At 37.6% G+C, this 23,724-nt stretch overlaps 1 protein-coding gene across 1 annotated transcript in view; it reads left to right on the top strand.

The window, feature by feature from the left end:
- CCDC73 (coiled-coil domain containing 73) overlaps nt 1-23,724 on the top strand; it is a 96,278-nt gene that overhangs the window by 14,709 nt on the left and 57,845 nt on the right. Inside the window, exons 2-6 of the mRNA XM_036258588.1 lie at nt 4,443-4,514; nt 7,480-7,551; nt 9,344-9,379; nt 10,247-10,321; nt 20,336-20,374. Of these exons, the coding sequence (XP_036114481.1) occupies nt 4,443-4,514; nt 7,480-7,551; nt 9,344-9,379; nt 10,247-10,321; nt 20,336-20,374 (294 nt within the window). The remainder of the gene's footprint in view (nt 1-4,442; nt 4,515-7,479; nt 7,552-9,343; nt 9,380-10,246; nt 10,322-20,335; nt 20,375-23,724) is intronic.

Below are 23,724 nucleotides of genomic sequence, written 5' to 3'. Positions count from 1 at the left end.
AAAAAAAAAAATGCCCTGGCCAGTTTGGCTCAGCATTTAGAGCGTTGGCCCACTGTCCAGAGAGACCCAGGTTTGGTTCCCGATAAGGGCAGGTACCTCAGTTGCAGTTTGTCCCCAGCCCCAGTTGGGATTGTGAGGGTGGCAGCCAGTTGATGTGTCTCTCTCGTGTTAATGTTTCTTTCTCTCTTCCTCCCTCTCTCCTTCCTGCTCTGTCTGAAGACGAATGCAAAAATGTCCTAGGGGGAGGATAAAAAAAAATACACTTCCTAGTCTTTGCAGAAGGGCTCTTTGTTTTGGGACACACCTTCAACACTCAATCAGGCAGTTTTCAAGTCCACCTAATGGAAGTTTTCAACTGAAGCTTTAGATTTCTCTAGTGATACCTTGTGTTATGGTGTGGGCTAATTCTGGAGTATTACATTATTTTAAACAATATCAGAGAATTTTTCTACATAACTGCTTCCTGTCAGGCTTTGGGCCTTTCTGCTTGACTTTGGGTTTTTCTTTTGTGCTGCTTCCCAGAGAGAGTCTCTGTATCTCCTTCTTCTTGCTAGTGAGGTGGTTGCAGCAGGTGGGAGAACAGGTGCATTCTCTGATGTTCTTACTAAGCCAGATTCTCAGGGTAGGGTCTTCACAGGAGTGTTTTTTAACTTTTTTTTCTTTATTGATTTTTTTGTTTAGAGAGAGAGGAGGGAGAGGGATAGAGAGATAGAAACATTTATGAGAGAGAACATCAGTTGGCCACCTCCTGCATGCCCCCCACTGGGGATTTGGCCCACAAACTGGGCATGTGCCCTGACTGGGAATCGAACCGGTGACCTCTTGGTGCATGGGTCGACACTCAACCACTGAGCCACAACGGCCAGGCTTCACAAGTTTTGATCCCTCCTTCATATTTTTTTGTTTGTGTGTTTGTTTTTTTTTTTTTTATCCTCACTCGAGGATATTTTTCCATTTTTTGTACAGATAGAGTGGGAGGGAGAGAGAGGAAGGGAGAGACAGACAGAAACATCGACGTGAAGGGACACATCGAGTGGCTGCCACCCGCACGACCAACCAGGGCCGGGGACAAACTGCAACCGAAGTATGTGCCCTTAGCGGGAACCGAACCTGGGTCTCTCCAGACCGCAGGCCAAGGCTCTAACCGCTGAGCCAAACTGGCCAGGGCCCTCCTTCATATTTAATGCTCAACCTAGCATGTATTCCTGCCCCTCCTAGAGCTGTTTTATTTTCCTAGTCTTCTACTAGCTCCAGTGGGTTTCCATGGGTGCTGTCATGCTGTAGTTTTTATTGCCCTTCTCCCTGTAGATTAGGCTTTTGTTCTTTAGGAGAGATAAGGAAGACAGGTCTATCTAGGTAGAGTTTTCAGTGGTGGCTGTTGGTTCCTTTTCCCTGTGTCAGAGGGTTTCCACTAGTGTCTTTAGCTATAGTTTTTATTGTCCTTTCTCCTGCAGAATAAGGTTTTTAGTCTGGAGGGGAAAAAGGGAAGATGGCTTATAATTGCTCTTCTCCCCAGTCACTACCACTAGAAAAAAGCTTTCTCAAGGTTTTCCCCATCCTTCCCTATAATATAAGTATCTGATGGGTTTCCTGGGAAAAAAAGCCTGGTAGAAGATATAAACCTCCTTATTTCTGGGGCCCCCAGGGGATTCACAGTCTTACACTAGCCCACATTCTTCCTTGAGCAATTTATTAAGTTCTTTTAGTTGAGGTTTCTTTATCAGTGCTCAGTGGCTTATGTCCCAGGTAAACAAGTGCTGTGGTTCTGTTCTCCCTGCAGGCACCTGTATCTATCCAGATTTTGGATGACTTGTTTGATCTGAGACTTTTTATTTTTTTTATTTTTTTTATTTTTTTTCAAATCTTTATTGTTGGATGTAAAATGTATTACAGATGTTCCACATTTTCCCCCCATTGACCCCCTCCTCCCCACTCCCGCCCCCTTCCCATCTTTTCCCACACTATTGTCTGTGTCCATTGGTTATGCATATAAGTTCTTTGGTTTATTTCTTCCCACCCCTCCAACCCCTTTCCCTTTGAGGTTTGTCAGTCTAGCAATGAATTTGTGCTTCTTAATCCCTTCACCTTTTTCACCCATTCCCCCAACCCCCCTCCCATCTGGCAACCAACAAAAAGTTCTCTGTATCTATGAGAATGTTTCTGTTCTACCTGTTCATATTGTTTGTAGATTCCATTGTTGATAGATATGTATTCATTGCCATTTTGTTTGTTCATACATTTTATCTTTTTCTTCAAAAAGACCCTTCATCGTTTCATATAATAATGGTTTGGTAGTGATGAACTCCTTTAACTTTTTCTTGTCTGGGAAAGTTTTTATATGTCCATCGATTCTAAATGACAGCTTTGCAGGATAGAGTAATTTTGGTTGTAAGTTCTTGGTTTTCATCACTCTGAATATTTCTTGCCACTCCCTTCTGGCCTGCAAAGTTTCTTTTGAGAAATCAGCTGACAGCCTAGTGGGAACTCCCTTGTAGGTAACTAGCTGCCTTTCTCTTGCTGCTTTTAAGATTCTCTCTTTGTCTTGAACCTTTTGCATTTTGATGATGATGTGTCTTGGTGTGGGCCTCTTGGGGTTCATCTTGTTTGGGACTCTCTGTGCTTCCTGGACTTGTATGTCTGTTTCCTTCACCAAGTTAGGAAAGTTTTCTGCCATTATTGTTTCAAACAGGTTTTCGATTTCTTGTTCTCTCTCTTCTCCTTCTGGCACACCCAAGATGCGATTGTTGGCACGCTTGAAGTTGTCTCAGAGGCTCCTTACACTATCCTCATTTTTTTGGATTCTTTTTTCTTTTTGCTGTTCTGATTGGGCATTTTTTGCTTCCTTATATTCCAAATCGATGGTTTGCTCCTTGGATTTACATACTCTATTATTGAAGCTGTGTAAATTATTCTTTATTTCAGTTAATGCCTCCTTCAATTCTAACTGTGCATCCATGATTTCTAACTGGTCCTTTTTTATGCTCTTGAGGCCCTCACTAAGTTCACTGAGGTTCTCACTAAGTTCATTGAGCATCCTTATAAGCAGTGTTTTGAACTCAGCATCTGTTAGGTTGCTTATCTTCCTTTCGCTTAGTTCTTTTCTTGGGGTTTTGTTCTGTTCTTTCATTTGGGACCTGTTTCTTTGTATCCTCATTTTGGCTGCCTCCCTGTGTTTGTTTTCAGAGGTATGGGGCTATCTGACACCAGATGCTGCTCGTTTGAAAGAATTTAGGAAAAACCTGAAGCAGGATCCAAGACCGGCCAAGCCTATGGTTAAGCAAGTGGCAACAGCTTGGGTGGGCTTGAAAGTTGTGTGGGGTGGGGCGGGGCCTCAGGGAGTCAGCAGGGCGGGGCTACCAGTGTGAGCCAGGTTGCTGGAATCCCAGATTATGGAGACTGTCTGCCGCCTGCGGGAAGGGCTCACCAAAGGAACAAAGGCCTCTTACAGCACGTTTGTCCCCGAGAAAGCCCCCTCTCCAGCCCTCGCTCCAGTGCCAAACAGCTCAGTTCTTCCCTGTATGTCTCTGGCGCCCCTCGAGCTGCCTCCCCTCCAAGCTTAGAGGGAGAGAGTCCGATAAGTCCGTGCGCGGGCCCTTTAAGGAGCTGCCTGGGGCTCCAGCCCCTTCAGCCTCCCTGAGCCTCAGTTTCCGCTGGTTTTTCCAGCCAGAAGTGATGGGGATTCTCTTCCTGGCACTGGAACCCTGAGCGGGGCACCTGGTGTGGGACGGGGACCCCTCAGTCCTCAGGAAGGACCTTCCCAGCTGCGGGAGACTCCTGATTTTATCCGCCACACGTGGGTGTGCGACCAGCCCATCGCGCCGCTGCCGCTGCCGCCACCGCCCCTCGCGCTGCTGCCCCTCCTACCAGTCTGGATGTGGATGCTGATTTAATTCCGTAGTTGCAGGACTTCCGTTCGGCTTGATTTCAGGCAGTTTTGAATAATGGTTGTTCTGTAGTTTAGTTGTAACTTTGATGTGGTTGTGGGAGGACGCGATACCGCGTTTACCTACGCCACCATCTTGACCGGAAGTCCTGATCTGAGACTTTTATTTATTTATTTATTTATCCATCCATGCATACTCACCCGAGGACATTCCTCCATTTTTTGTTCAGATAGAGTGGGAGGGAGGGAGAGAGAGAGAGAAACATCGACTGGTTGTCACCCACACGACCCCAACTGAGGCTGGGAATGAACCGCAACCAAGGTATGTGCCCTTGACCGGAATTGAACCTGGCACTCTTTGGCTGGTGTTCTAACTGCTGAACCAAATCGGCCTGGGCCTGAGACTTCTTTTCTCTGATGGGTTTGTCTATTTAATTTGCAATTTGTCCAGCTTTTTCTTGTTGTAAGGGTGGGGATATGTTCTTTTTATCTCTATAGAAAGAGCTAAACCTGGAAGATTTAAAGTCCTCATTTTCATAGCATCTTCTTTTTGACTTAGGAAGCAGAAATTCAATATGAAGAGCAGATTGGTAAAATTATTGTGGAGACACAAGAACTTAAATGGCAAAATGTGAGTATTTTTTCTCAGATTAATATTCTTAGCATCTATTTAAAAATGTATTCTAATCTTTAATTGCAAAGTTAATTTTTAAATTTCCTAAACATACTCAGAGTATTGTGTATCTTTTGAAACAAATTCTCAAGAAAATTCCCTCTTTAGCTGTTAACATTTGTGCTTCCAGAAAACTGAGAAAAATTTTTATTCAGGCTTTATGATAAGAAAATAAGAATAGCCCTGGCTGGTTTGGCTCAGCGGTTAGAGCATCCGCCTGCGGTCCGGAGAGACCCGGGTTTGGTTCCCGCTAAGGGCATGAACCTCGGTTGCAGTTTGTCCCCGGCCCTGGTTGGTCGTGCGGGTGGCAGCCACTCGATGTGTCCCTTTCACATCGATGTTTCCCTCTCTCTCTCTCTTCCTCTCTCTCCCTCCCACTGTATCTGTGCAAAAAATGGTAAAATGTCCTCTGGTGAGGAAAAAGAAAATAAGAATAATAGTGTAATGCTGGAAACTGTGAACTATTTCATATCTGAGAAATATATTGTGTGTTATAGAGGAGTCAAAATATTTTTTTAAGAAGTAAAACCTCAGAACTGTACGTGTTCCTAGGTTGTTGTTACATATTGTAACCAAATATTTAAAAAAATCAGATCTGATTTCCTCTCCAGCCTTATCTATATAAAAGCATTTTTATAGTGCTTGACATGTCTTGCCATGAAAGTAATCTTAACAGCTAAATACTGAAAAATTGACAATGATGGCCTTTCTATTTGGCAATATTGAAACAGGTACAGAAGGTGACGTAGGAATCAGAATTCAAGTGGCAGAGGATGATTATTAAAAATTAGCTATGAGAATTAATGTATTTTAAAGTAATTGCTAACTTCTGGAAAAATAAATGTTATATGAGAATAGAAATGTAGTTGTGGTATACTATATGGCTCTGCATTGAATAAGAATTGCATAGTCATAAGAGTAAAAATACTGTTGATTTAAGCCACAATTTTTATATAACTCTGTTGGAAGTATAGAGGGAGGAGATGTAGGTTAATGGCTGTACAAGAAAGCTAAACTCCTAACTATCATAATAGATTCATAGATAAAATTTTAAATTGTTAAATCAACATAAATTTAGAAACATGGGGTCAAGTAACAGTAACATTTGAAAGTGGTTGCTACTTTTAGGCCTAATTTTTTACCAAAGAGTATTATTTGATAAAAATAGAAGAAAAATGTAAAGTTATCTTGAATTGGAAGTATAGAACACACAACTTCTACCAGAAAAAGAGGTGAGGGAAAAAAAAAGAAATGGAATCGTATATGCAGATAAAAAAAAAAAAGACCTGTGGTAGAGTAAAATCTCTGACATTTCTCTTAGCAGTATTTTTTCTGATATATCTCCTTGGGTAAGGGAAACAAAAGAAAAAAATAAACAGATAGGACTACATCAAACTAAAAGTTTTTGCACAGCAAAGGAAACCAAAATGAAAAGATAATCTACTGAATGGGAGATATGCCAATGGTACATTAGATAAGGCATTAATACCCAAAATTTATAAAAAACTTACACCATGAAAACAAACAATCCATTTAAAAAATGGGCAAAGGACCTGAAGAGACACTTTTCCAACGACAACATGCAGGTGGCCTGTAGACATACAAAAAAGTGCTCAACGTCATTAATTATCAGAGAGATGCAAATTAAAACTATAATGAGGTATCTTCTCACATCTGCCAGAATAGCTACCATCAATAAATCAACAAACAGCAGATGTTGGAGAGGATGTGGAGAAAAGGAAACCTTAGTATACTGTGGAAAGCAGTATGGAGGATCCTCAAAAAATTAAAAATAGAATTACTTTATGATCTAGTGATTCCACTTCTGAGTATGTATCCAAAGAAAGCCAAAATACTAAGTCAAAAAAATATATGCACCCTTATGTTCATTGAAGCATTATTTACTATTACCAGGCTGTGGAAGCAACCCAAGTGCCCATCAGTAGACGAATAGATTAAAAAAGTGGTGGTACATATGTACAGTGGAATACTGCTCGGCCATAAAGAAAAAAGGATGAAATTTTAACATTTGTGGCAGCATGAAGGTATCTAGAGAGTATTTTGCTAAATGAAATAAGAGAAAGACAGATACCATATAGGTGACTATATGGATCTAAAGAACAGAATAAACAAAAAAACAAAATTGAAACAGACTCATAGATACAGAGAACAGGCTATGGTAGCTGGAGCGGAGGATAGTTGGGGAACGGGGCGGGGAGGGAAGGCGAAATGATTAAACAATACAAAATGGTAGTTACAAAATAGTCATGGGGATGTAAAATACAGCACAGGGAGTATTGTCAATAATGTTGTAATAACTGTGTACAGTGCCAGGTGAGTATTTTGAAATATCAGGGGAAACACTTTGTAAAATACATGATGTTTAACCACTACGCTGTGCACCTGAAAGTAATGTAAAATAATATTGAATGTAAACTGTAATTGAAAAATAAAAAACATTGAAAAATACCCTGTGGTCATTTTGGTTTGGTAAAAATTTATTTCAGTGCTTTTAAAGAATCATATGTTGCTATGTGAACATTTGTGCTTAGATAATAAAATCGTTTTCTTTGGAAACACTAAGACTATAGTCTGCTTGTGTACATGGAGTGTTAATTTTAGTAACTTTTGATGAAACATATTTTCTTGAAGAAAGCTTTGGAGCAAGACATTTTTAGAGTTTATTTAAAAAGCAATGCATTTTATCATAAAGAAGAAACTGGAAGCAAAATTATTGTATGCTGATTTCATGACACTTAAAAAATCATAAAATCGGTTTAAAGTTGCATTTCAAAAGCATGAAATGATATATGCTATAAATAAATATGTTTAACTTTTATTTAAGTAGTGAATCCAATTAAAATTTAAAATGAAAGAGTTGCTAGAATTTATGTTTCAACTTTTCATCATTTTTTAAAAATAGGAAACTCTTCAGAATCAAAAGGAAACTTTAGCAAAGCAACACAAAGAAGCAATGGCAGTTTTTAAAAAGCAGGTAATTTCATAAGGGTAGGCAAACTCTATGGTTTTAAATATAGCATTCACCCCTTTATGAATATTGTAAGTTGTTTTCCATACACACTGAAGACAAAAAAAAGGGTATTATTGAAAGCAGGAAATGAATAAAGTTCTTTTTAATCATAACTGATAATAAAGAGTATAATGTGGTAGATTGAGTTAGTTATGGAGAAAAATTGGGAAAACTGTTTTCTTGGAGATGTGTTTTCATCTGTCCAAAATAAATTAGGTTAGTGATGTGTGTGTGTTTATTTCTTTCTCTCCCTTTTCCCCTTCTTCTGTTTGAGTATCCTAGGATCTTACCTTTTCCATAATACTCCTTTACCTAAGCTAGAATTATAACACTGACGAAAAGCAGAGATGCAAGTAGGGAGATATAAAAGATGAGGGGATGTGATTATCATGCACTGAAGCCTCCATAAATATTAACCATCAGCAACTAAGAAAGACTAGTAGACAAATAGAAAAAAAGGAAAAGATTTTTAAAGAACTGAATAGCAGCCCTGGCCGGTTTTGCTCAGTGGTTAGAACGTCAGCCTGCAGTCCTGAGAGACCCGGGTTCGGTTCCCGCTAAGGGCGCGTATCTCGGTTGCAGTTTGTCCCTGGCCCTGGTCGGTCGTGCGGGTGGCAGCCACTTGATGCATTCCTTTCACATCGATGTTTCTCTCTCTTTCTCTGTTCCTCTCTCTCCCTCCCACTCTACCTGAACAAAAAAATGGGAAAATGTCTTCGGGTGAGGATAAAAAAAAAAAAAAGAATTGAATAGCAGCTCCTTTGTTATTTTGATTTCTATAGATCTTCTTTACAACTTCAAATTTTATTTCAGTCCCTAATTAGAAAATGTAAGTCTAAGAAATGTGCTCAGAGGAAATATCCTCTGGAAGTGTTTTTTCTTCTAGTCTTTCCAACATCACTGTTGTATTTTATCCTTTTCTTTGTCTTCATCTCCATATAGGTGTTTGTACTTAGAAAAACACATGTATAAAAAGAAATAAAGCTATATAATGTAAATCACTAGTGGGTTAAGTGTATTGGTGATTCACACAGTAACTTAGATTTATTTAAGCAAATGATAAACTTTCTTTTTAAAAAAATTTTTTAAATCTTTATTGATGTGATATTACAGAGAGAGAGGAAATGGAGGGAGTGATAGAAACATTGATGAGAGAGAACATCGATTGGCTGCCTCCTGCACGGCCCCCAGTAGGGACTGGGCTCACAGCCTGGGCATGTGTCCTGGCCGGGAATCAAACCGGTGACTTCTTGGTGCATGGGTCAGTGCTCAACCACTGAGCCATACCAGCTGGGCAACTTTCTTTTTTTATCCTCACCCGAAAACATTTTTTTTTTTGTTCAGATAGAGTGGGAGGGAGAGAGAGAGAGAGAGAATCATCGACAAGAAAGGGACACATAGAGTGGTTGCCACCCGCACGACCCAACCAGGGCCGGGACAAACCGCAACTGAGGTACACGCGCTTGGCTGAACCCGGGTCTCTCCCGACTGCAGGCCGTCGCTCTAACTGCTGAGCCAAACTGGCCAGGGCTGGGCAACTTACTTTCTTTTAATCTGAGATTGGCCTCACCACAGTTACGGAAGTTTTAATGGAAGGGTAAGAAAGCAAAAGCCAAATAAATGTAAATGTAGCATATTCACATTATATTAAATTCAAACAATAATCATGTAAAATATATCTATAGTCTCACTGACCAGTGTAAATCACTGTTAATAGTTTACTTACCTGTATTTTAATTTTTAAAATTGCTTGTAGTTACAACTGAAGATGTGTGCCTTGGAAGAAGAAAAGGTATTAATTAATTTTTTTTATAATTTAAGGCATAGTTAAATGTATTTAAGTATTAATTGTTCCCCCAAAATGGAAAGGAGCATTAGTAATAAACTAATGGAGACTGTTACCTGATCACTGTTATTTTACAATTGAGAATACTGAGACCTAAGAAAATTAAATGACTTGCTGAAGTCTCATTTTGAAGTGGCAAAGTTGGGACTAGGACCCAGATCTCCTCACCCCCCAAATTAATGCTCTTTCCTCTCTACTGCAATTAAGTATAATATATTTTTAGTGCTTTTTAAATGTAATTGCCTTCTTTAAAAAAACATTAAAGTGATTGGTGTTTGGATATTGACCAACTGGAAAAAAGGACTCCAAACAATCCTAGAAATTCATCTGGCATTAAATATTTTCTCTAGCTATCTAATAGTTAGTAAATATTTTGAGTATATCAATGAACACATAATTTATAATAATTGATAATTTATAGTTTATTTTTAGTAAAAGACCTTTTAAAAATTTTTCTATATTCTTAAATTTGTAAGACAAATATACTTGTATCTTATTAATTAGAATATATTTATTCTAGCTATATGAATTAAATACTTAATTATACAATATTTGTAAGTTCTTAGAATGCTCTGATAAAATGAGGTTATCATGAGATTTTTCCATTTCATGATATGTATAATTTTATAAAGGACAAACTATTTTGCAATAGTTTGAAATCATTAGAAATTTAAGTTGTAGTGATGATACAAGTGTAAAGCCTATGAAGTATTATATTTAAAGTAGATATTTTGGTTCTTGAGCTCTTATATTTCACTATTAATAATATCATTCACACTGGAAAGTACTTAAATAATAGTTTTTTACTTAAAGGGAAAATATCAACTTGCTACAGAAATAAAAGAAAAAGAAATAGAAGGATTGAAGGAAACATTAAAAGCATTACAGGTAAAGTAATAAGTATTGCTTAAAAAATAATTTGGCACTTTAGCATTGTATCAGTAAAACATCATGAAACATGTAAACTAGCAAAGCAAAGCTAATAAAAAATTCACCTATGATATATTATATAATTTAGTACTTTTCCCCTGAGAGTCTTGAATTTCAAATTAGAAGGATTTTTATTTTTAAAAGAAATATTAAAATAACTTTCAATATATAGTAACATAATTAGTTATATATTGTTTTTGATACTTTATAGATGAGGAAAACAAGTCAGGTCTGTATATTATGACAGATTCACCCATGGTTCTTAACATTTAAAATAACATTAATTGAATCATTATCATTTGCTAAGTAATGTACTTATTTTCTGTAAATACAAAGATGATGAAAATATCACATTTGCCTTTAAGTCGTTCACAGACTCATAGAGAATATGGAGGTGTACAGCTAATGATTATTATTTAATATATATCTATTGAAGGTCTACTGTGTGCCAAGTACTGTTCTAAGCACTGGGGATACAGCAACAATAAAAAGGACAAAAATCTCTGCCCTCGTGAGTTTACATTCTAACAGGGAAGACAGACATTAAAATGAGATTAAAAAGTAAAATAAAGATTGTTGGGAGAGCCCTGGCCAGTTTGGCTCAGCGGTTAGAGCGTCGGCCTGCGGTCCGGAGAGACCCGGGTTCGGTTCCCGCTAAGGGCACGTACTTCGGTTGCAGTTTGTCCCCGGCCTTGGTTGGTCGTGAGGGTGGCAGCCACTCGATGTGTCCCTTCACGTCGATGTTTCTCTCTCTCTCTCTCCCTTCCTCTCTCTCCCTCCCACTCTATCTGTACAAAAAAATGGAAATAATATCCTCGGGTGAGGATTAAAAAAAAAAAAAAAGATTGTTGGGAGAGAAGATATTCACATGATTTCAGAGTATCATCCTATAGATAACATTAACTACAGAGAGAAAAATATATTTTTACAATGGAAGGGTCCGGATGGTCACTACTTTAATCAGGTAATTTATACTGTAGTGTGGACGTGTTTAAGCAGATGATAAACTTTCTTCCGTTAGTATGATTAAGGTAGTACAAGGGTTCCCTTTTCTTCACATCCTCATGAACACTTATCTTTTTTATCATAGCCATCCTAATAGGTGTGAGGTGATACCTCATTGTGGGTTTGATTTACATTTCCCTGATGATGAGTGATGTTGAGCACATCTTCATATATCTGTTGGCCATTTATGTGTTTTCTTTTGAGAAATGTCTATTCAGGTCCTTAGCCCCCCCCCCCCTTTTTTTTTTGCTGTTGAGTATATGAGTTTCTGATATATTTGGATATTAATTCCTAATAGACACACGGCTTGCAGATGTTTCTTTTATTCCATAGGTTGCCTTTTTGCTCTGTTGATTATTGCCTTTGCTTTGTAGAAGCTTTTTAATTTATATAATCCCTTTTGCCTGTTTTTGCTTTTGTTACCTGTGCTTTTGGTGTTATATTTTTAAAAGTCATTGCCTAGACTAAAGTCAAGAAGCTCTTTTCCCATTTTTTTCTTCTAGTAGTTTTATTGTTTCAGGTCATATGTTTAAGTCTTTAATTCATTTTGCGTTGATTTTTGTAATGATGTAAGAATTTGCATATGGTATGAGATAATGGTCCAGTTTCAGGCTTCTGAATGTAGCTGTCCAAAACCATGTATGGAAGACTGCTCTTTCCTTATTATGTATTCTTGGCACTCTTGAAGATCAATTGGTCGTAGATGCATGGATTTATTTCTGGGCTCTCTTTTCTGTTCCATTGGTCAAGATGTCTATTTTTATGCCATTCTCATGCTGTTTTGATTACTATGGTTTTTAAATATATTTTGAAATCAGCAAGTATGATGCCTGCAGTTTTAGTAATCTTGCTCAAGATTGCTTTGGCTGTTTCGGGTCTTTTGTGGTGCAATATGAATTTTAGGGTTGTTTTTTTCTATTTCTGTAGAGATTGGCCCTGTGATTTTTTTTTTTTTATCCTCACCCAAGGACATTTTTTTCCCCCCATTTTTTGTTCAGATAGAGTGGGAGGGAGAGAGAGAGAAACATCGACGTGAAAGGGACACGTCGAGTGGTTGCCACCCACACGACCCAACCAGGGCCAGGGACAAACTGCAACTGAGGTACATGCCCTTAGCGGCAACCAAACCCAGGTCTCTCAGGACCACAGGCCAATGCTCTAACCGCTGAGCCAAACCGGCCAGGGTGGCCCTGTGATTTTTATAGGGATAGCATTGAATCTGTAGATCACTTCAAATAATATGGACATTTTAATTTTTTTATCCTCACCCGAGGACATTTTTCTATTTTTTGTTCAGATAGAATGGGAGGGAGAGAGAGGAAGAGAGAGAGAGAGAGAAACATTGACGTGAAAGAGACACATCGAGTGGCTGCCACCTGCACAACCAACCAGGGCGGGGACAAACTGCAACCGAGGTACCTGCCCTTAGCGGGAATCGAACCTGGCTCTCTCTGGACCACAGACCAACACTCTAACCACTGAGCCAAACCGGCCAGGGCAATATGGACATTTTAACAATACTTTTTTATCCATGAACATAGGATATCTTTCCATTTATCTGTGTCTTCAAATTTCCTTTATCAATGTTTCATAATACTTAGTGTACAATTCTTTTACCACTTTGGTTAAATTTATTCCTAAATGTTATTTATTTTATTGCCATTGTGAATTCTATTTTTGTTTTAAATATCTTTTTTGGTTCATTTGTTTTTTGTTTTGTTTTTTTGTATATGGAAACATTGATGTGAGAGAGAAAAACATGGATCAGCTATCTCCTGCACACCCCCTACTGGGGATTGAGCCCACAACCCAGGCATGTGCTCTGACCAGGAATTGAACCAGGACCTTTCAGTCCATGGGACGATGCTCAATCCACTGAGCCATACCAGCCAGACTCTTTTAATCTTTTAAAATGATTTTTATCTCTTGATTGAACTTCTCATTTTGTCTTTCTTATTTCTTTGAGTTTTCTATCTGTGTTCTCTTGTAGTTTGTTGAGCTTCTTTAAAACAATTATTTTGAATTCTTTGTCAAGTAGTTCACAGATCTCATTTTTTGAGGGGACACTTACTGGAAATTTATAATGTTGCTTTGTTGGTTTCATGTTTTCTTGATTTTTTCATGTTCCTTGTAGCCTTGTGTTGGTGTTTGTGCATTTGAAGAAGCAGTGATCTCTTCCAGAGTTTTCAGACTAGCTTCAGTGGGTATAGATCTTCACTTACTGATGAGTGTGGCAGCACCAGGTATGGTGCTGGGTCTGGCAGCTCTGGCTCACTAAAGGGAGCATGGTTCCTATGGCCCCAAGGAGGGCCACTATGGCATGGGCTCCAGGCAACTCTGTCACTTGGGGTCAATGTAGGCCTTTTCCTTGGCAATGAAGTCTGCTGGTGTTCTAGGTGGCGGTGAGTTCTGCTAAGGTCCTCAGTAGTGAAGACTGTTGTTGTCCTTCTGCTCTCTTTTTCCCCCACTGGGGAGGAGTGTGACTGAGGTTATTCCTTTTGGTGTCAAGCTGCCTTAGCCTATAAGGTGGAACAACATGGGTAAAATACATTCTGCACTCTTCTATTTGGCCATTCCTGTGGGGTTTTTGTGTGTGTGTTCTACTGAGTTGCTGTAGCTTCTTTTTGATACAAGAGTATCAGATATAACCTCCTTTTTTTATTAAAGATTTTTTAAAATTGATTTTTAGAGAGGAAGAGGGAGAGAGAGTGAAACATCGATGTGAGAGTGAAACATCTATTGGCTGCCTCCCGCATCCCTCATACCAGACATCGAGCCCACGACCCAGGCATGTGCCCTGACCTAGAATCAAACCGGCAACCTTTTGGTGCATGAGATGACAATCAATCAACTGAACTACACAGGCCAGGGTTGTAGCTGCTGCTTCTTCTTCTTCTTTTTAATTATTTTTTTCCTTTATTGATTTGAGAGAGAAAGGAAGGGAGCGGGAGAGATAGAAACATCGATGAGAGGGGGCATCGATTGCCTCCTGCATGCCCCTCACTGGGGATTTGGCCCACAACCCGGGCATGTGTCCCAACCGGGAATCGAACTGGCAACCTCTTGGTGCATGAGTCGATGCTTAGCCACTGAGCCACACCAGCCGGACAGGGCTGTAGCTTCTTTTTTTTCATCCTATCCTGAGGACATTTTTGCATTTCTCTTCAGATAGACCAGGAGGGAAAGAAGGAGGGAGAGAGAGAAAGAAATATCAATGTGAGAGAGACACATTGACTGGTTGCCACCCACACGATCCCAACTGGGGCCAGGGACAAACTGCACCCAAGGTATGTGCCCTTAGCGGTGACTGAACCCAGGACACTGGTCCGTGGGCCGATGCTCTAACCGCTGAGCCAGACCTGCCAGGGCTTCTTAATTGTACTACAGAGTTCTTCCAGAGCTATATTTTCATTCATAGGTAGTTGTTAAAGTATGTGTGTGTGTGTGCGTGTGTGTATGCATGTGTACGTGCGTAAGGGCTGGGACCTACTAGTCTGCCATCTTGCTGTCCCTCGTATAAATTCTTTATATTTCTCACAAATAAGTTCTTGCTGTGTGTGTTCTGAGCTTCATATAGTTTCTTTAGTTTGTCATTTTTTTTGTTTTGGATTTTTCTTTAATTTTTGCTATGAATTATTTTTAATGGCTTTTACGATTTGTAGGCTTTCACCACTCCAAACTTATAAAGGGATTTGCCCATGTTTTCTTTTATTACTTCCTATGTACTAAAATTTTACATTATATCTTTGATGACTTGAAGTTTGTTTATTTATTTTTATTTTTATTTTTTTTATCCTCACCCGAGGATATTTTTCCATTTTTTGTACAGATAGAGTGGGAGGGAGAGAGAGGAAGTGAGAGAGAGAGAGAGAGAGAGAGAGAGAGAGAGAGAAACATCGATGTGAAAGGGACACATCGAGTGGCTGCCACCCGCACGACCAACCAGGGCCGGGGACAAACTGCAACCGAAGTACGTGCCCTTAGCGGGAACCGAACCCGGGTCTCTCCGGACCGCAGGCCGATGCTCTAACTGCTGAGCCAAACTGGCCAGGGCTGAAGTTTATTTTTATAACAGAGTATGAGATGTGGATCTAAGTCTGTATTTTTCTAGGTTGTTATCCAGTTGACTTAACATTGTTTCAATTCTCCTTATTTGAGATGTTAGGCAGTTTTTATTTTGGATTTCTTTGTTACTTAAAAAAAATTTTTTTTTTCTTTATTGATTTTAGAGAGAAAAGAAGAGAGAGGGAGAGAGAGAGATAGTAATATCTATGAGAGGGAACATTGATTGGTTGCCTCCTGCATGCCCCCCAATGGGGATTTGGCCCACAACTTGGGCATGTGCCCTGATCAGGAATTGAACCAGAGACCTCTTGGTGCATGGGGTCGTTGCTCAACTACTGAGCCACACTGGCTGGGTTCTTTGTTACTTTGATGTAACAAAGAGAATAAAAATTAAGTACAACAAAATGTCAGTGTGTTCTAAGAATAATGTTTTCAATAAAAATAAGGGAATGAATTTCATGCCTCAGATTGGATAAAAAAGAGGCTGGAAGATATTAATGATATAGTAAAGAATCCTTGTATCTTGTTTCAACTACAAAAAAAGTAGAAAGTGATTAAAAACTCTAGGGAAAATAGATGATTGTATAATTAAGGCATAAAGCATATTAAAATTTGGAATAGTTTTGAGCAGTTGATAGAATATAAGAAGAGAGAAGGTAGTTATATCCTGACCCTAGTAAAATCATTTTTCATGTAGCATGTTGGATCTATGGAGAAGGAAATGTTGTATTAGCACCCTGTTGGGTTCTGCATTAAACAATATTTATATAGATTGCAATAACATAAACAATGTTGGCTTACATTTTTATAATTAACATATAAATAAAGAATGGAAGACTTAATTATGGCTACAGAACAAAACTTAAATGTTACTAAACTTGTTGAAAAAGTCAAGTGTGGTAAACGAAGTTGAATACAATATATAGAAATATTCTTTAAAGTTGATGGAACAAGAAATAGAGGTTTAAGACTTCTATTTAAAGTTTATATAGTTATATGGTTTAGTGATTCTTATACCTCAGATATCTAGTTTAAAATAATCCCACTAGGTAAACTTTTTTCCTTACGGTTTATAGAAATTTAAAAAATTATTGATGCCCGGCTGGTGTGGCTCAGTTGGTTGAGCATCATCCCATGCACCTGGAGGTCATGGATTTGATTACCAGTCAGGCTGTATGCCTGGGTTGTAGGCTCAATCCCTAGAAGGGGGCATGTAGGAAGCAGCCAATAGATGTTTCTCTTTCTCTCTCTCCCTCCCTCTCTCTGAAATCAATAAAAAACATATTTTAACAAATTATTCTTATAAAAGAGTAAACAGAAATTACCATTGTAGCTATTGTAAAAGACTTTCTGATTGTTTTCTTACAGTGTCTTGAACTCAGTATAAATAATATCTTGTTTTGTTTAATGTCTTATTTCTTGGTAAATCTTGAAAAAGTATTACATTTTTTCTACTAAAATTTTGTCCCTACTATGATGGTTAATTTATACGTCAAAATTAACCATCATAGTAGCAGATAATAAATTCAGGATTAGAGTGAAAGTATTCTGAATTTTGTCTTTTTCTTTTCTTATTTATCTAGTGACCTCTACTTTTTTTTTTAATCCTCACCCGAGGACATTTTTCAATTTTTTGTTCAGATAGAGTGGGGGAGAGAGAGAGAGAAAGAGAGAGAGAGAGAGAGAGAGAGAGAGAGAAACGTCAACATGAAAGGGACACATTGAGTGGTTGCCAACCGCATGACCCAACTAGGGCCAGGGACAAACTGCAACCAAGGTACATGCCCTTAGCGGGAACCAAACCCAGGTCTCTGGACCGCAGGCCGAAGCTCTAACCGCTGAGCCAAACCGGCCAGGGCGACCCTAGTCTTCTTTAGCATTAACATAACAGAGTAAGTCTGGTTTAGAACCTTTCAGTGGCTTCCTGTCTCACTCATGATAAAAACCTAAATCTGCCTCATGCATTACAAAGACCTACAATGATTTGGCCCTCTTACTTTCCCCTACCCTTACTCTTCTCTGAACTCATTTTTTGCTTTTCTTCCCCTTGCTTACTCCCTTACAGCCACATTGGGCTTTCTTGCCGTTCTTTGAAGACAACAGATATCCAGATATTTTCCCACCTTAGGCTCTCTGTACTTGCTGGAATACTCTTCATTACTTCTCTTAAGTCCTTTTTTTTTTTTTAATCCTTACCTGAGGATATTTTTTCATTTATCTCCAGATAGAGCTGGAGGGAGGGAGAGAGGAGAGAGAGAGAGAAACATCGATGTGAGAGAGACACATCAACTAATTGCCTCCTGCAGGTCCCTGGGCCAGGGACGAACCACAACTGAGGTGCATGCCCTTGACCAGGATCAAACTCTGGACTTTTTGATCCGCAGGCCGACGCTCTAAATGCTGAGCCAAACCAGCCAAATTGGCCAGGGCATCTCTTAAATCTTTACTCAAAAGTTGCCCTCTCAGAAGGGACTTTCTCAGCCATCCTATGTAATTGCTTTTACTGATTTTTTATTTTTCTTTAGCACTTATCAATATCTTTTTTTTTAATTTATTTTATTTTTTTTATCCTCACCTGAGGACATTTTTCCATTTTTTGTTCAGAGTGGGAGGGAGAGAGAGGAAGAGATGAAAGGGACACATCAATTGGTAGCCACCCACACAACCCAACCAGGGCCGGGGACAAACTGCAACCGAGGTACGTGCCCTTAGCGGGAACCGAACCTGGGTCTCTGGACCACAGGCCGACGCTCTAACCGCTGAGCCAAACCGGCCAGGGCTCACTTATCAATATCTAATAGACAATATATCTTATTTATATTGCTTATTATCTACCTTTTCCAGAATTTAAGCTGGACAGATTGTTTTGGCCCAATATTGCACCCCCAATGTCTACATCAATGCTTTACTTATAATAAGCATTCAATATTTGTTGAAGAAATCAACCATACATAATTCATCCCACCAAAGTGAAATAAACTTATTAGCTTGTTCACGACAGTATGCTAAAAATTTTATTTCATAGTAAATGTAAAGAAATTATTGTATTTTTGCTTAAAATTTAACAAATATAAGCAGGATTTAAGATAATTACTTCTTGTACTTGGCTGGTTTAGGTTTAACTTGGTTAACTACTCTGGAGTAAGATGTAAAATTGTGAAAAGTCTAAAAATGAACAAAACTTAGGAATTCAGCTCCTTGGAATTTTATCCTGCTAAAATGAACTGTAGAGTTCTTGGTTCAAGCATGTTTATTTCATAATAGTTTAATAAAGCTGAAAACTGGGTAAACTTACAAAAATTAGAGTGATTTGATAAACTATGGTATAAAAACCAAAATACAATGCAGCCATTAAAAAGTTATGTTATAGGTTAATTTGTCATAGAAAGGTGTTTGTTATATACAGTGATACCTCGGTTCTCGAACATAATTCGTTCCAGGAGGACGGTCAAGAACCAAATTGTTCGAGAACCGAAGCAATGAAACCAATAGGAAATAATGGAAACTAGATTAATTCGTTCCAAGCCCCAGAAAATGCCTATTTACTGGCCTAATTTGTATATAATATGTAGAAAAACATAAGTCTCAACAAGAAATAAAAGTATACAGTATGTCTAAGGGTTAAATTCAGTGTAAAGCGTGACTCTCTCCACAAAGCGTGACTTTCTCCACAAAGCGTGACTCTCTCTCTGCACTCACACTGATGACGCAAGCAAGGCGCGCTGGGCCGATTGAACGCCATTCGGCTCAACTCGGCTCATCTCGGAAGTTCGAGTTCCAAATATTTGTTCGGATTCCAAGACAAAAGTTTCTCGAATCTCCTGGTCGAATACCGATTTGGTCGAAATCCGAGGCGTTCGAGAACCGAGGTATCACTTATTAGGCAAAAATAGTGTACAAAATAGTACATGTAACATTTAGTTTAATAAAGCTGAAAATGGGGGGGTAAACTTACAAAAATTAGAGTGATTTGCCCTGGCCGGTTTGGCTCAGTGGTTAGAGAGTCGGCCTGCGGTCCTGAGAGACCCGGGTTCGGTTCCCGCTAAGGGCATGTGCCTCGGTTGCAGTTTGTCCCCGGCCCTGGTTGGGTCGTGTGGGTGGCAACCACTCGATGTGTCCCTTTCGCATCGATGTTTCTCTCTCTCTCCCTCCCACACTCTATATGAACAAAAAATAGAAAAAATGTCCTCAGGTGAGGATAAAAAAAAATAATAATAATAGAGTGATTTGATAAACTATGGTATAAAAACTGAAATACTGTGCAGCCATTAAAAAGTTATGTTATAGATCAATTTGTCATAGAAAGGTGTTGTGTACAAAATAGTACGTATAATATGTATTGCTCTCCCCACTGGCTCTCTCTTAAAATATAAATGCATAGAAAAATATCTGTTAGAATCAAAATATTAATGATGGCAATTTCTGGTTTGTGAGATGATTTGTTTAAAACAACTTTATCTCTATGCTCTTTTCCTATCCTTAATCTATTTTTATCAAATTTTCTTCAATGAAGAGTAGTAATAAGTTACAAACTCTCCTAGATTGCTCTTGTTATCCCTCTTGCTTTATTTTTCTTCATAGTAGTTGTCACTCTCTAACTTCTGTACATTTAATTTATATTTTATTGTATGTCTACCACTACCCCCACTGGACATAAAGCTTTTTAAGGAAAGGAACTTTGTTTTGTTCACTGCTATATCCAAGGATCCTAGAAAAGTGCCTGGCATATCGCAGGTGCTCCATAAATATGTGCTGAATAAATAAATGAATGTACTGTTTTTGTTTTAAGAAAGAAAGTTATGGAGGGTAAGTGCCACATTTTATAGCATACACTTTTATTTTCAGGAGGAATTCGTAACTAATTAGGAATTTTAATGAGATTTTCTGTTTGTTTTTTTCAAGGTTTCTAAATATTCTTTACAGAAGAAAGTGAGTGAAATGGTAAGGAAATTACAAAATATTCACCCTCCCCCCAGATTAATATGTAATGTACATAGTATTTTTGTCAATATAAATGTGACATTTATAGTAAAAAAAAAGTTGTAATTGGATATTACAACTTTAGTCCTTTAAAGGACTAAATTACAATTTCAAATGTAGCTTAATCTGTTTCAAAAATTTATTTCCAGATTACATGGTGTTTATATATTATAAAATAAATTTAACATAGTTTCAATATTATTGGTAGAGGTTTTATATAAAACAACAAAGAAATAAGAACAATAATACCTCTTAGATATATATATATTTTTAGGTGCTTATGCAAACATAAAGTTATTAATTATAGCCTGAAAAATTAAAATAATATGAAGTAGCATTTGAATACAGCATTAGGGCTATGGTACCCATCCTTTATCATTCAACAAGTGTTGTGTATTCCTCTTCTATAGTATATTAAAAGTTAATATTTGCATTTTTATAGCATAACATTTTATGGAATATTTACTTTGATATTCTCTTTTTATCCCTATTGAAAAGGATTTATTTTTGTATTTTTGAGTAAGCAAAATTCTTCGATATCCACTTATATCTTCAAAGGGCTTCTTAGGTGGGTTTACCTTATTTTCAGTCTTCTTTCTTTGGAGCAGACTGTAAGGCAAATAAAATTAATTTTTGAGTAAGGTTTATATATTATATATATGAGAAGTAAGAAATGAAAGATTATTCTTTGGACATTAAATACAAAAACATAAAGTATTTTCTTCTTGAAATTGTTTTGGTGTGTTAGAAAATAAAAGAGCCATACAAAGATTGCTAAGCTTGATTGAATAAAAGATGTGAAAATTGTGTCATTGTTCAACTGGAAAGAATAAAGATAATATTGTCAAACTGTTTTAAACTATGATTTTAATTAAAAAGCTGAAAAACTAGATTCCAGTTTAGCTTTAAGTACCATGACATTTGTACTGAAAGTCATCTTCAACGCTACAGTGGTTTTACACAAAATATAGTGAAATTGAATAATGTGCCCTCTGACCTGGGAGATAAGGCTACAAGTTAAAGATCAAAAGCAACATAAAATGTATTTTATTTATTCCACTTTAAAATTTCATCAAACATTTATAATCTTTAAAAAAGCATGGAAACATGCAGTATACTTATGGTAGTTTTTGGTCACTTCTGAGGATTTTGTTAATATGAATTACAGCCTCTTAAGAACCCTCTAAAATGATATTTGAGTTATAGTTATAATATTTTTTCTGATAGTTTGAAGCCTTAAATCACTTTGCATTAAAATAATTTTATAGAGAGAGATGTACATTTATTATTTTATGCCCATTGTGTCAGAATATTGTATGTTTTTTGATGCTTGATCTTAAAAAGTAATCTTTTTCCTGAAGATTCTTACACTTTTTACATTATTTTTATATAACTCAGCTAATCTTTGTATTTAACAAGGATATTTGCTCTTGCTATTTTTAAAATAAATTATTTATTGTTGATTTTAAAGAGAGAGGAAGGGAGAGGGAAAGAGAGAGAGAGAATCATCGATGTGAGAGAAAAACACCGATCATTTGCTTCCTATGAACGCACCCAGACCAGGAATCAAATCCACATCATGAGCATGAGCCCTGACCAGGAATTGAACTGGCCACCTTTCAGTGCACAGGACAATGCTCAACCAACTGACCTACCCTGGGCAGGGCCAGACGATCTTTTCTTTAATCCTCACATGAGGACATTTTTCCATTTTTTGTTCAGATGGAGTGGGAGGGAGAGAGAGGAAGAGAGAGAGAGAGAAACATCGACGTGAAAGGGACACATTGAGGGGTTGCCACCCGCACAACCCAATCAGGGCTGGGGACAAACTGCAACCGAGGTACATGCCCTTAGCGGGAACTGAACCCGGGTCTCTCTGGACCACAGGCCGACGCTCTAACCGCTGAGCCAAACCGGCCAGGGCATGATCTTTTCTTTATTCAAAGTACCATACAGTATTAATTCAGTTAATCTCATTTTATTTAAATTAGTACATTTATATTATTTGACTCTATGGGCAAGACAGGATGTTACTGTGTCAATGCAGGACTTAGGGGAGCAATTGATAAAGTTAAGTGTGCTGAAAGAAATAATTTTAAAAATAGTATTAAGAAATCCTTAAAGAAGTTTATGATCTTCTGTTGGCGAGCCCTTAACTACTAATAAGTTTTTGTCTTACTGCATATAAGTACTGCAAATTCAGTAAGCTCGTTTTGTGTAAAGGTGGTGATATGTCTCTAAATTAACACAGTTATGAATTGAGAGATTTATCTATCTCTAAAAGTACTCTTGAACAAAGGGTCACATTGATTATTACCAATAAAAAGAATGCAACAAAACATGATAAAAAAAACAAATGAGAGAATATCCGAGTCACTGTCATTGTGATTTGGTCATTGATGAAAATCTTTTCTGTGTGTTTTTGTGAATACTGAATTAGGTCAATATGCTGTGTAACTGAGTAGCTAATAGAGCTTAATGAATGAAGTAAAAACTTGTCCAGCCATCTCTTGGTTATATTTTATTTCTTTTTTAATATATTCCTTTCCTCTAAAGAAAAGATTTATAAGAAAGACTTTTTTCCCTGTCCTCACCTGAGGCCATTTTTTGCATTTATCTTCAGATAGAGCGGGAGGGAGAGAGGGAGGAAGACAGAGAAACATCGATGTGAGAGAGACACATCAAGTGGTCACCACCTGCATGACCCAACTGGGGTGGGGGACAAACTGCAACCGAGGTATGCGCCTTTAGCGGAAACCGAACCCAGGACTCTCTGGTCCGTGGACCGATGCTTCAACCACTGAGCCAAACCAGCCAGGGCAGAGACTTATTTTTTAAATTAAATTAAAACAATGTTTCAATATTGAAGGTTTTCATATGATATAGAATTACCACATCTTTTCTTTCAGAGTAGAATATTTTTAGACTGAAGTCTTATCTGGAAATACTCTTCATGATTATAAATATTATGTATATCTGTACACACATACAAAGTAGTTGTAACTAGATTTTTTTAAGTCGTGTATATCTTATATTTGTGACTAAAAAGGTAAAAGTAGCTTAAAGATGCCATAGTTTTTAAAAAGTAAGTTTTATAACCTCATTGCTTTATTTTGAATTTATAAAGAAGAAATTGAAAGGTAAGTTGCAAAATTAGAAATGAAGACTATATGAAGTTTAGTTTTTTTTTACTTTAAATAGCTTTATTACATATAATATATAAATGATTATAAATTAATCATTTTAATTGTATTCTTATGATAAAAATAGAAAGTATAGTGATTATTACTATTGCAGAAATATTGCTTTAC

The sequence above is a fragment of the Molossus molossus genome, unplaced genomic scaffold (assembly GCF_014108415.1).
Source record: "Molossus molossus isolate mMolMol1 unplaced genomic scaffold, mMolMol1.p scaffold_m16_p_13, whole genome shotgun sequence".
Taxonomy (NCBI): Eukaryota; Metazoa; Chordata; class Mammalia; order Chiroptera; family Molossidae; genus Molossus; species Molossus molossus.
The sequence above is the reverse complement of the archived record's forward strand: the minus strand, read 5'-3'. Positions and strand labels throughout refer to the sequence as shown.